General features: G+C 50.2%; 1 protein-coding gene across 36 annotated transcripts in view; it reads left to right on the top strand.

Moving 5' to 3' along the window:
* CLASP2 (cytoplasmic linker associated protein 2) overlaps window positions 1–13,981 on the top strand; it is a 2,478,243-nt gene that overhangs the window by 1,496,647 nt on the left and 967,615 nt on the right. For 20 of the 36 annotated variants that reach the window (XM_069613152.1, XM_069613157.1, XM_069613154.1 and 17 more), the window contains one exon: window positions 10,137–10,199. The exons of the other annotated variants lie outside the window; for them this stretch is intronic. In XM_069613152.1, the coding sequence (XP_069469253.1) occupies window positions 10,137–10,199 (63 nt within the window). The remainder of the gene's footprint in view (window positions 1–10,136; window positions 10,200–13,981) is intronic. 36 annotated transcript variants of the gene reach the window in all.

Here is a 13,981-nt window from a genome sequence, read left to right as displayed (position 1 = left end):
CTGCCAGCGCCGCAAGACAACTCGGCGGCCATTTTGTTGGCCATACAGTCCTTATGCTCCGAGATAAGGACGAGGCTACCGTTACCGACGGAGGAACCTCTCCCGTCGGGGGATCCAGAACCGGGTCCTTCTGGTGTTCCCCCCACCAAGAGAAGAAGGATCCATCCACCACCTCCTTTTCAACCGTCGCGCCCCGTCCAGCCCTCCTCCCCGTCCACCCGAGGGGATGATACGGGGACTGACACGGCAGCGACGGGTACGGACGACGAGGCATACGACGAGGATTTTCCGTCGTCGCCTCCCACCAGGGCTTCTCCGCCCGACGAGATCGGATCTTTCCACTCCATGATCTCCAGGGCTTCCGAGCTTTTCCAACTCTGCCCTGAGGAGAAGAAAAAGGAAGGCTTCCTTTATCAGCGGCGCGAGGCCAAGAGGAAGACGGTCCTCGCAGTGCCTCTGTTGGACGACATTTGGGATGAGGGCCTTTCCCTCCTCAAGAACCCTTCCACGACGCCAGCTAGAAGAGACCGGTACGAGAAAAAGTACCGGGTCCCGGACATGGCCCCCCTATGCCTCCGGGCGCAGCCTACCCCGGACTCCGTCGTCTCCGCGGCAGCCAGGAAGAAAGCGGGGGGGGGTGCGGCCTCCACATCAACTTCCCCGCCGGACGGCGAGGGAAAGAAATTGGATGCTATGGGACGTAGAGTCATCTCGTCGGCAGCGACGACGATTAAAGCGGCCAACGCCTTGGCTATCGTGGCCCGCTACGACAGGGAGCTCTGGTACAAGAGAGCTCCCCTGCTGGATTTTCTGCCGGACGACAAGAGGGGGGAGGCCCTGGAGATCCTGCAGGAAGGTGAGGTGGCGTCGGACCACGCCATCACCGTGGCGACGGACATCGCCGACACTGGGTTCCGCCAGCTGGGCAACGGCGTTTGCCTTCGACGTCGTGGATGGCTCAAAGCTACAGACTTTCGGCAGGACGTCCAGACCAGAGTCCTGGACATGCCCTTCGACGGGAACAACCTGTTTGGGAAGACAGTGGACGATTCCCTTCAGGCCATCAAGGCGGATACTGAGACGGCCAGGGCCCTTGGAGTCCTGCAGCAACGACGAACGCCCTTTCGGAGCGGCGGAGGCAAGGGCGCCTCCAAAGGTTCCGGCGGCGGTTTCGCTTCCTACCGTCAAGCGGCCCGCTCGTCGTCGCAAGAGGCCTACAGAGGACGAGGCAAGTCTAGCGGACCCCGCCGTCGTCGCCAAGGAGGTCAAGGCGGCAAGGCCGCGTCCAAGCAGGATTGAACCGGCCGTGGGGTCGGGCCCCCACCGAAGCACCCCGGTGGGAGGCCGGCTGGCGGGCTTCGTCAGCGTGTGGGAGTCCATCTCCACCGACCGTTGGGTGCTGGACGCCCTTGCCCGGGGCCACGCGCTCGAGTTTCAAAGAAGGTGCCCGCGCGTCCCCCCCGTGGCCAAGAAAGAACTTCACGTCCCTCAACTTCTCCTGGAGGTAAAGGCGATGCTCAGAAAGGGCGCCATCGAACTCGTCCCAAAGAGGCTTCGGGGCTCCGGAGTCTACTCGCGATACTTCCTCGTGAAGAAGAAGACGGGAGGATGGCGCCCCATCCTAGACCTGCGACGTCTGAACAAGTTCATCAAGGCGCAGAAGTTCCGGATGGTCACCCTCCAGCACGTCCTGGGTCAGCTGGAGGAAGGAGACTTCCTATCGTCGTTGGATTTGGAGGATGCCTACTTCCACATTCCCATCCTAAAGGGGCACCGAAAATTCCTCAGATTCGTGGTCCAAGGGCGTCATTACCAGTTCAAAGCCCTTCCCTTCGGACTGCGGTCGGCACCCAGGGTATTCACCAAGTGCCTCGCACCGGTGGCGGCGCAGCTGCGCCGCGAGGGGATTCACGTCTACCCCTACCTGGACGACTGGCTCATCCGCGCCAAGACGAGGGAGCTCGCCGTGGTCCACACGGCAAGGACCGTCCAACTCCTCACGGACCTGGGATTCTCCGTGAACTACGCCAAATCCCACCTGGTGCCCGCGCAAGTCGCTCTGTTTCTGGGAGCGAGGCTCGACACAGTGTCCCTTCTGGCCTCCCCGTCGGAGGAGAGGACCAGGACCATCTTGGGCAAGGTGCAACGGATGTTAGTGGCCGACGCGGCCAAGGTGAGGTCCATCAAGTCCCTCCTCGGGATGATGTCTTCCTGCATCTACCTCATTCCCATGTGCAGGCTCCGGATGCGCCCGTTGCAAGAATTCCTGGATGCGCGCTGGATCCAGACGACGGGCAGCTTCGAGGAAAGGATCAAGCTCGACGAGAGCTTCCGACGAGCGATACGGTGGTGGGGCACCCGCGCGCATCTGACGGCGGGCATGGACTTCCAGACCCCAGCCCACCAGGAGACTGTGACCACGGATGCCTCCCTGGAAGGGTGGGGAGCGCACACCGAAAATCTGCACGCAAGGGGACTCCGGCTCCCGACGGAGAAGTCCCTGCATATCAACGTCCTGGAGCTCCGTGCAGTGTTTTGGGCCCTCAGGTCCTTCCTTCCGTCCCTCAAGGGCAAGGTGGTGAGGATCTTCACCGACAACACCACCACCATGTTTTACATCAGGAAACAGGGCGGAACCAGGTCCCCAGCGCTGTCCAAGGAGGCGCAGGACCTGTGGCATTGGGCCGTCGCCCAAGGGATTTTTCTGGTGCCGTTTCATCTGGCAGGGATAAAAAACACCATCGCCGACTCACTCAGCAGGGAGCTGCGCTCGTGCCACGAGTGGGAGCTACGGCAGGATCTGGTGGATCGCCTCTTCCGACGGTGGGGCACACCCCAGATCGACCTGTTCGCGACGGCGACGAACACCAAGTGCCGGAGGTTCGCCAGCAGGTTTCCCCAGACGAGGAGCATGGGCGATGCTTTCTCGTTCCCCTGGGAGGGCCTGTTCCTCTACGCGTTCCCTCCCTTGCCTCTGCTAATCCGGCTCGTCAACCAGCTCAAGAGGTCACGGTGCAGGATGATCCTCGTCGCACCTGCGTGGCCGAGGCAGATATGGTTCCCGGACCTTCTGGACTTGTCAGCGTCCCCGCCGATCAAGCTGCTGGCGGACGCGGATCTACTCTCCAGGGAAGGAGGCGCCATCCTCCACCACGACCCGAAGTCGCTGAACTTGCAGGCCTGGCTCCTGCAGCGCTAGAGTTTGGAGGATACGACATACCGGCCGATTGCAGAGAGGTTCTTGCAAAGGCCAGGGCGTCCTCGACTCTTAAATGCTACGGACACAAATGGAAGAGGTTCTCTGTCTGGTGCCACGCACAGAAGATTAACCCTCTACGGATTACGGCTCCCCAAGTACTGCCGTACCTGCTGACGCTGGCCAAAGCTGGTCTGGCACACGCGTCCATCAAGATTCATCTTGCTGCGATCTCCCGATACACCAGAACCACGGGGCGGACGTCCTTGTGGTCTCATCGTCTGGTGAAAGAGTTCATGAAGGGACTGTTCAGATCGTTCCCGCCGGTGAAGGCTCCGGCCCCGGCGTGGGAGCTCAACGTGGTGCTGACCAAGCTCATGGGACCTCCGTTCGAGCCTCTACACTCGGCCCCGTTGAAGTTTCTATCGTGGAAAACAGCTTTTCTTGTGGCCATCACCTCCGCACGACGAGTGGGAGAGATCCAGGCCCTTTCCTGCAAGGCCCCGTACTTGACTTTCCACGACACGAGGGTAGTGCTCAGGACGCACCCCTCCTTCATGCCCAAGGTGCCGTCGGACTTCCATCTCAACGAACCCTTGGTGTTGCCTGTGTTCTTCCCGTCGCCTTCGTCGCCGGCTGAGAGGACTTTGCACTCGCTGGATGTGGCTAGAGCGCTGAAGTTCTACGTAGACCGCACGAAGTGTTTTCGGAAGACGTCACAACTTTTTGTGAACTTTGGACCTGTCAATCAGGGGAAGGCTCTCTCGAAGGCTTCCATTTCCAGATGGCTCTCCGGCTGTATCATGTACTGTCATCGGTTGGCAAACCGACCGCTGCCTGGCCGTCCGAGAGCCCATTCCACCAGAGCGATCGCAGCTACCACGGCGTTCATATCTGGTGTGCCCCTGCTGGACATATGCAGGGCTGCTACGTGGAGGTCGACGCACACCTTCACGAAATTCTACTGCGTCGACCGTGATTCCAGGGAGGAGTCCATGGTCGGCCAAGCAGTGCTGCGCAACCTGTTCGCCTGAGGTGAGCCTGGTGAGGAGGTAAGATGCTTAATGTTGAGTTTATGTGATGCTTAATGTTGAGCCTTTGCCACCTCCCGTGGTTGTGCATGTGTGTACTGCTATGTATTCTTTATTCATGAGCATGTGAATCCATGCCAGACCCCATGCTGGAGAAGGAACAAGTTACTTACCTGTAACTGTTGTTCTCCAGCATGGGTCTGGCATGGATTCACATGCGAACCCTCCCGCCTACCCCTCTGCGGCTCTTCACTTGGTCATACTGCCACTTCACATGCTTCCAAATCTGAAGATGGCTGCCAGAGGCGGTGCTTAGGTAGAGGGCAGTCATTGGCTGTGGTCAGTATGACGCAGAGACCAGTGATTGGTTATTACTACGAAAGACAGATCAGAAACGAAACTGATACTGGTTTTTTCTTTACCGAGGATTCCCAGCCTGACGACGGGGAATATTCATGAGCATGTGAATCCATGCCAGACCCATGCTGGAGAACAACAGTTACAGGTAAGTAACTTGTTCCTTTCCAATACTCCATGTAAGATTGGGTGTACTGGGTCTGTAGTTTTAAATGACTACATAAAGTAAATGGCAATTTTACCTGTTTCTGGGGGACAGTAGTCCGCCCCAGAAAAATGGAGTCGGAGGGAAGTCTCTAAGACAACCCTGTGTCACTGCACGGAAGGTGCTGTGTAATGCGCACATAGTGGGGCTCATGGTGTGGTGTAGCTCCAGAGCCCAAGATCACACACAGTAGAAATACACATGGCAAAACGCATGTAAGAGTAGGAAAAAGGGCTCACACTCTTACCAGGTGGAAAAAATAAACCCTTGAAATCCAGCAAACTGCTGAGGGACTCACTAGGTGAGGGAAATTAGCCATAAATGAGAATTCTCCCTAACATTTACATTTTGTCACAAAGCACCTCCAGTGCAGTGGCACAGGGAAGTCTCTCAGATTTCCCAAAGGTTTTAAATACCTTCTCTTGGTGAAACTGCTGTTTCCAAGAGCAGTGAAGTGAAATTGTCTTTACTTAAATTTTGTAACTTTCTAGACCCAGCACACACTATCTTACCATAGGGTGCTGGGGGGTTACTTAGTATCCCCTTGTCTAGTTGCGCAGGTAAAATGTGTATGTTTTTCTTTCTACAATTAATGGCTGGTGGCAGTGGTTTACTTTTAACTACCATTGTGTGTTTTACCGCGGGCTGCGTTCTCAGCCACGGTAAAGCACCCATGGGGGCCCATTTCATCAAAATGGTGCTGGTCTTCTTTTTTCGCCATTTCTTGTCGGGAAAGTCCTTCTTGAGATTTCCTCTCCGCGGCAAACCAGGTTTGGTCTCTTTGTGCGTTTCCTTTGGCGGGATTCACGAGTGAAGCCTGCCTCTGGCTCCAGTATGTCTGGCAGGGGCAGGAAGTGAAGGAGGTGCCCGAAACTCCCTGTGCTTAATCCCCTTGGTTATAGGAATGCACCTAACTGTGATTGGCCGGCTGGCTGTCCGCCAAAGGACAGCCACCCTGCTGTGTGATTGACAGCAAGGCTGGAATTAATGGGAGAAACCTGCATAAAAGGCAAGGCTTTTTGGCTTGGAAGGCAGAGTCGACCACTGGACGAAGGAATCCGAAGAACAACTTGGAAGACAAGCCTGCTGCAACTCCTGGACCGTTGGTTTGCCCGGTGAAGCCCTGCTGCTCTGCTGAAGCTCCGAATTCGCCTCGACTAGAGTAGCCCTGGGAGGACGACTTCTCCCTTTTGAGTTGGTGGGACCAATCAACTCCAAAGTAAGCCCGCCTGGACATCCTCCTGGAGCTGGTTGCATTTCCACTGCTGCCGCTGCTGGAACTGACGAGTCAGGGAGAGGAACACCAGATTGTGTGCATTGCTTTTATGTCGGACCCGAGCGTTCAGAAGATCCTCCGGACTTCCCTGATACAGGACTGACCAAGCCTGAGCCACCTCAACAAAGTGCTGGGCCCCAGATGGGAGGAAAGTGTGAAGTGGTATCGAGAACTGCAGTGTTGCTATTTGGTGTCAGACGCGAGGAGCTGAAATACTGAAGAACTGCTGAATTGAAGTTTGTTCATTGCTGCAGCTTACTGTCCCATTGCAGAGCTGGATAACCCCATACGTCCTCCCTCTTGTCCCCAGGACTGAGGCTGAGGAACAACAGGATCTGCAGAGCTGTACAGGAACATAAGCCAGCTGGAACCATTTCTTCTAACCAGAGGTAGTGTAAAGTCTAAGAGAACTAACTTCTTGTTGTGTAGCCTTGCTTGCTCTCAGTTGAGACTTGTCTTGGTTAACTTGAAGAGTTGCAAAAGCTTTGCCCCTCGCAAGCCTCTCAGATTGTGGCCCTTCAAGTGTTCTTTTTTCTACAAACATTTCTAAAAACATTGTGCAAGATTTTCTTACATACCTGCAAAGATCTTCAGCTCCCCTTGACATTTTGAGCCAGGACAGCCATTGTTAATTGCACTGAGAGACTCCTCTTTACCTCTGACTTTGTGCTTTTGAAGGTGTTTAACAGTACTTGCCTGTTAATTATTTGTTAACCTTTGTTTTATTACTCTATTCTATCTTTTACGCCTAACTCAGTATGGCTCTAAATGTACGAGTGATAAAACAATTTCCACAGTGTCCTAGCTATTTAAGTCACCTGAGGGTGTAGGAAGTGTCTGTGTGCCATCCCCAATGGGTGTCATCTGATTTAGAGAAACTGAGTGTGGTTTGAAGTGTATTTAAGTGTTACATGTTTTTCTCCCTTTCTGAAGAAGACTTAAATAACTCACTGTGAAATAAATTAATAATTGTTTTATTAAGAAACCTTGAGTCTGTTTATTTGAGTAACTGTGCTGTGAAACTCTGTGTCACAACGTTACTGCTCACATTGACCCTTCTTTAGATAAGCCTGGCTGCTCGACCACATTACCAACTTGTGTAGTTCAGACTTATACCAAAGATTGGGTCCCTATTGCCAGGAGGTCAAGGTTATTGTAGTGCACCCAGAGGGTACTGCATACAATCTTGCCTAACAGTAGACTTTTTCTTGTTCACTAAAAACTCCAGGCAATATATCAGGTATTTAATGTTCTGCATGTCCTTCACTTGCCCCCTGCATAGATGCCAAACATACCAGCCACTTGTCCAAATAAGGGTACGCATGCACCACACCTGAAGCAGAACACTTTCTAAAGACCTGTAATGCTGACCTGAGGCCAAAGGGGAGGACCATGAATTGGTAATGGTCTGCCTGAAATCGGAACCACAGGTATTTAGGTCATGTTCTATTATTGGCAAATGGAAATATGCATTCTTGAGAGCACAAAAAAATTCCCCTTACGTTCATGCTGGATAGCAATTTGTTAGGTCACTGTTTTCAATGTCTTTCTGCTAATGCCTGTGTTCAGAGCGAGCACGTCCTTGATCGGCCTTTACCCTTTGTCCAATCTTCGAATAAGGAAGTAGCTTGCGTAGACTTGCTGCTCCCCCTCTCATTTGGGGACGAATTGGATGGCATCCTTTATTCAAATCTGTTCAACTTCCTACAATGGATCTGATGTTCTTTGGGCACATCCCTCCTCACCTGGTATGTGGAGAGGCTAACTTTTTAACTTAACCCGTAACGCTTTGCCACAGCATTCAGGCCCCTTTTGTCGGCTGTCATCAACCACCATTTTTACAAATCTCCTGCAATCCTTCATCCTACTGGGATGCTGTGGAAGGGAGGGTCTAATGCAGTGTGAATCCTTCTTGGAGGGCTGGACCCCCTTGCTCTGGTGTACTCCTTTATTATGAGAGAGGCTCTGCCTCCTCTCGTGGTAATCCTTCACTGATGATGCCTCCTAGTATGGTTGGTGTAGGGGGGAGTCTAGGTATGTTGTGACCCCTCAAGGAAGGCGTCTATGGCGATGGGCATCTGGAAGGCAGCATCCCAGCTGTTCTGATGGCCTCAGTCTTCATCTGGTAAGATGTTTGGGCTTCATCAAAACGCTTCCGAAATAGCTGCATACCATTGTACGGAAGATGCAAGATTTTCATTTATACCCCCTCGCCTAAAGCTAGACGGCTGCAGCCAAGACTAATGCCTCAGGACCACTCTGTTATTTGTGCCAAAAAAACTGGCATCCATAGAATCCAACATGTCCCTCAAGACATTATCTGAGGCCAAGTCTCCTTGTCTGGAGATAGGGTGGACACAGGGTGGACGAAAGCCTTTGAGTTTCTGACTTTCATCTAACAGAAGTCGCCACTACAAGATCTGGCCGCCTTGTTTCTGAAATACCCAAGTGTAGTGTATGATACTTGGTGCTTCTCATTTGGTTGACTGATGACACTGGTAGACCACTCCAGAGCCCTGAAGTCTTGCCACTCCAATTTTCTGACTTTAGCCATTATCGGGACTAACTGCGTTGACTTGCAGGCCTGACTCAACTTTGCATTGAGAACAAAATCCTCCTCTGCCTGTTGGCTTTAAATTCTTCCAAATTTAGATGGTCTGCCACCCTTGACACCAAGCCCTTAAAAGCTTTTCCTGCAGCAACATATGGGGTGTCTAGTTAGGAGTGATGACCTCTTCCAGAGTCCTGCTTCATCCACCTGTAGCTCCTCTTCTGACCCCTCATCGGAGTATATAGTCTTCTAGTCCGAGGTTGTTAACTGCTGGGCTGGATCATCTTGCCCAGCACGAAACTGTTGTACCACCTTGAAGATTTTGTCCGTTAAGGTTGGGGAAATATCTTCCTTGACACACAGTGCAGCTTTAACACCTTCAGCCTTTCATGATCACTGTCTCCTCTGGGGGGACCTCCATGGGGCGAAACCGATGAGGATCAAAGGCACTATTTTTCCAACTGACTCCAGGATCTAGACTAATGATGGGATCTCAATCTGTGGGATTCTCTGGCCCATATCAAAGGAGTCTCCCACACTTGCCCACTGGCGACGGTCTTGCATAGATCGCAGACAACGCCATTTACTGCACTGGTGACGTCTCCTCAGCAGTGAGTCATCCAATGACGGCAACATGAAAGACACCAATACTAGAGAATTAAACTTGCAGATAAGCAACTAATTCTTATGGCTTAGCTATTTGCCATCCCACAGTACCTGGGGAGTCCAGGAAATGACACAAAGTGTTGAAGTTCTAGTTTAGTTTAATGCTCTGTGCATTCAGAGTAGAGTATTATTTTTAACTGTAGTAAGTTGTATTTTTGAGAGCTATTGATCATGTTGGGGAGGTTGGCTAGTCCAGATTACTTTTCTTAACTTCCTCTCACTTTTACATAGTGTAAATGTCCTAACTCACACACCAGTCGTCTAGAAGGTGCTTTCACTGTTGCCCTCACCATTTGTCCTGCATGTGTACTTTTGAGATGCACACAGTTCTAAGTCTATCAAGCGAACGAAACCTGGATTGAACAAGGATTTTCCGATTCTACAAAGCGAACTATCAACATGAAAAGAATAAACAATTGTTTTTGGCCTTCCCATGAAAAGGCAGATGTTGGGTAGCAAACCACCTTAAAATGGCTTGCCCCATGGATTACACAGTGCTGTCAGCTCGTACTCCCCATTAGGCACTGAAGGCATCTGGTGGGTGGTTCTGAATTTTTCATTGTTGGTTGCATTATGTTACTGCCAATAGCTTTTGGTTGGGAGTTTTAATTTGATTGAAACAGGTCTTGAGTAATCTACTTTAAGGAAAGAACATTAACGTACTATTACTGATGATGAACATGGAAGAAAAACGAGTCCACTCCGGAATGAAATGTTTTCTTTTGATTTTCCACTATGCATGTATCAGATTTAATTTTTATTAGACAGCAAGGCTGTCTTTCTAATGCTGTGTTCCTGTTAAGCAGCTGCTTTCCTTGATAACATTGAGGGTTTATGTGGTCCTGTAATTGCAGCCTCCAGACATCATTCCCGATCTACTGGTGCACTCTACACTCCAGATGTTTTTGGTGCTTCAGGTGATGGATGAGTACACTTTGCTAAATATTTTTAGTGATCTCATTTTTGCCTGATTTTATTGACCTTTACAAAAGCGGATATTCATCTTTCGATTCGGTTGATCATTACTCACTATTTTTTTACATTTTTGTTCTAGATCAATGCATATTTCAGTTTGCTTGTTTTCTCTCGAGTTTCTTCATTTTTTTCACTGCCATATTTTCCAGATTATTTTTTCCCCATAGTTGGAGATTCTGCCATTACAGTTTTTTATGCATGCTATTCTTTACCAAACTGTGCTGTACTTAACATTTCTGCTCCATACTGTGGTTTCCGTTCTCTGGATTTAGAATGTGGTTTCTTTTCTATGAACATGCTGTGCTTCCTTCACAGAAGAGAAGTGCAGTTGAAAATATCTTTGCTTCTCCTTTCCTGGGATGCCCATGCGATAAAAATATGTGCGTGATGCACAACCTGCATTCTTCTAAATGGCTAGGGCAATGTTGTGTTGGCAAGAGAATTATCTTAAAATCTAGGCATCTTGGACACTAGCAAAAATGTGTATAAATTATGTTGTGTTTCGTTATATATGCTTCCATTGCTGACATAAGCAGTGCTGTGCTACCTGACACTTTGCAGTGAATCCCTCTACTCAAAGTAATTGCCTCTTTTCCTCCATACTTATTGGGGGGGTGGGGGATCTGGGTCTGACACATCAGGATCCAACCTGTGCAATTTGTACAGCAGTAAAAAAATGTCATTGAAAATAAAAATGTGGAATTGTAGCCATAGTAGGGGTGTGGCCTTAAAGCACATTCTCCTCACCCACAGGAATCCCGCTAACTTCTTTGAATGGATTTTGTCCTGCCCAGGGATTCCATAATCTTAGATATATTCCTGTGGTAGCAGCAAACTTCGGAAATGTTTTCACCACCAGGCGGCTGTGCGGCTTTGATGGGGAGGATCCTCGACACTCTTTAGCATCAGTGCCAGACATGATGTTGGTGTCTGTATAAGTAACCAGCGCTGCGCCCCATAACCACCTTTTTTCCGCACTCTCATTCAGAACATTTAACACCTCTGAAAAATGTCCTATCGTACACAATTGAGTTTTCATTCTGAAAATGGCAAACCCCGAAACTGGCTTCCAGCCTCGAGGACTGCAATGCATACATGTTGCTTGTGGATCCTGATGGAATCTGTTTGCGGTTTCTCGACTCCGGTCACCGGATAACAGTTGCCGGCTTGTGTCAGTCGATGCTGACAAAAGCTCTGAAAGAGAGACATTCGAAGCTGGAGCTCAGTCAATCCTTAATCAAATCTCAGAGCACCTACTCCTTTGAAGAAAAGACCATCTGAATGGGATAAAAAACATGAATTGACCAATCGATCTCGTGAGAAAAGAGATGATCGAAAAAGCACTGAGAAAGATGGCACGACTGAAACTGTTCTCATCATTCCTCTTATAATGGATTCCTCTCTCTCGCAGATACCTCATGGATGCTTCTGAAACCTTTCCGCCACCAGGTAGTGCAGCGCGGCTTCATGTCGGCTCTTCCAGTTGCCTCTACGTGCCCTATGCCAGACACATCTGGGCCAGAATATATTCGGGCATTGTGCAATGTAATCTCAGTTCCTTTTTTCTGTGCACTTTGTTTGCTTTGGAAACAAGCTCTATGATTTATTTCAAATTTGTCTTCATCATACCTAATTCAATGAAGGCTTTGGGTTTCAAGCGTTGCGGGTGACAGATGTCGGTATCTGATCCAAACAGGATTTGTCTCTACTGCTTGGGCAATCACTGCAACACTCAAGACTGCGATTTGTTCCAGTCCATACACATGAAGGCCCTTTGGGAAAGGGCAGCTAAGATTTTTATCTACATCCACAATACTAGAGGTGAAGTTGCACGGTCCCATTTGAGGGCAGAATGGTGCCGTGCGGAACGCCGACCCACGAGATCACTCACGCGCAAACAAAAGGAGAAAGAGAAGAAGAAAATGCATTGCAAGAGGTCTCACTCGACGAGCAGATCCTCGCACCAACATTATTCTTCGCCTAAGAAGATGAGCCACTGCTGCAGGGCATACCCAGTAAAGGCGGGTCGGGTACCTTTTTCAACCTAATCCTCCACTCAGGCAGAGTGGGAGAACATTCGCCTCAAGATTCTAGACCTCTTTGCCAGTGTGCCAGCGACTTTGGCCTTGCCAGTGGTCACCTCAGTGCAGACAGAACCCACAGCGGCTTCTGGTACTGTCAGCGCTCCCGCATGTGATCACTCCTTTATGCCTACGGGTTTGTGCCTGGACCCAAAGGGTGGTGAACTTCAGGTGTTGAGGTCTCTACATAGGCTCAGACCTTGGCGTCGGCACCAGTGCACCTCTGGAGTATGTTCCTCTCCCCTTCAAACCCTTCACGTCAAAGATGTATGAAATCTGTGAAGAAGAGGGTGAACAGGCGTCCTTTGGTTGGCACTGCTTCAGGGAAGAGAGGGACTTGTCGGAGGTGTTAGGGAGAATTCTCCCTAACACTCGTCGCTATTTCGGTTTTTAATAGTCATTGTAGATTTTACTTCACAATCCCCACTGTAATGCAGCTCTTGCTGGGTTAGTATCACCAGTTTCCTCTGCACCAGTTTGTGGTTCTGGCGTGGGATTTAAATTTGGTTTTGACATGCCTTATGTGAGCTCCGTTTAAGCCCCTCTATTCGTGTTCTATTAGGTTGCTCACCCGACATGATGTTCCTGGTTGCCGTAACTTTTGCAAGATGGGTGAGTGAGCTCCAGGTGTCATCAGTTAAACCTCGCTATTTTCTTTGGCCAAGGAGAAGGTGAAATTGAGAGTGAGGCCCTCCTTCTTTCCAAATGGGGTCTCAGATGTTCAACTCGCTCAAAAGATCCATCTTTCTTTTTGTTTTTTCTTCCATCTCACCCTTTCAAGGCAGAGAAAAAATTCCATCGGCATGGACCTGGTACGGGTGCTCAGCTATTACGTCTCGCAGACGAAAGAGGGCAGGAAAGATGACCAACCTTTAGTTGGTAATGATGGTGCCTGTGCTGGAAGGGCTGTGACCAGACACACTGTCAAGGTGGATCATTCCCTGCATCTTGAAATGCTATGATCTGGTTGGTAAGAATGTAACTGCACGTCTCGTGGCCCATTTTATTATAGGTGTGGTTGCCACCTCTGCGCTGCAGAAGCACTTCCCCTTCCTGGACATCTGCCAGGCGGCAATATGGGCGTCTTTGCACATGTTTGCTAAGTATTATTGCTTGGATTCCCTTTCAGGTCAGTGTACCCGTCCTCCAGAGTTTTCCATTCTAGTTAATGTCCTTGCTTTTCTCCCTCCTCCTGATCTACAAGCTGCCATGGGAGTCTGATAGATGAGGAATCCATGGGAGGTTGGAAGAACAAATTACTTACGTTCTTTATGATGGATGGATGTTCCACAAATTCCTCATCGCCCTCGCTACCTGCCTGTCTTGGTGGATAGCGCCGAAAAGACTGGGTGTGAAGTACATGCCGAAAAGGCTCAAATCCCCCGTCGACCGCTGCAACCGTCTCAACATACTAAAACACTGTCCCGGTACACCGTCCAAAAGGTCAGTCGGCGTCGAGTGTCAGATCTCGAAGTATGTCCCAAAGTAGTTTAATTTGGGCTGGAGCCTTTAGAATTTCCAGAACCTCCTGATGAGTTTTTCTCAGAGGATGCAAGGATTCAAGATTTGGCAGGTTACCTTCCGGACTCAAATGGGCTCGACACATCTCCTGAGATCTATTTTTTTCCCAAGCTTTATTTCTA

The sequence above is a fragment of the Ambystoma mexicanum genome, chromosome 5p (assembly GCF_040938575.1).
Source record: "Ambystoma mexicanum isolate Mex_15411 chromosome 5p, UKY_AmexF1_1, whole genome shotgun sequence".
Taxonomy (NCBI): Eukaryota; Metazoa; Chordata; class Amphibia; order Caudata; family Ambystomatidae; genus Ambystoma; species Ambystoma mexicanum.
Note: the sequence above shows the minus strand (reverse complement) of the source record. Positions and strands in the feature narration are given on the sequence as shown.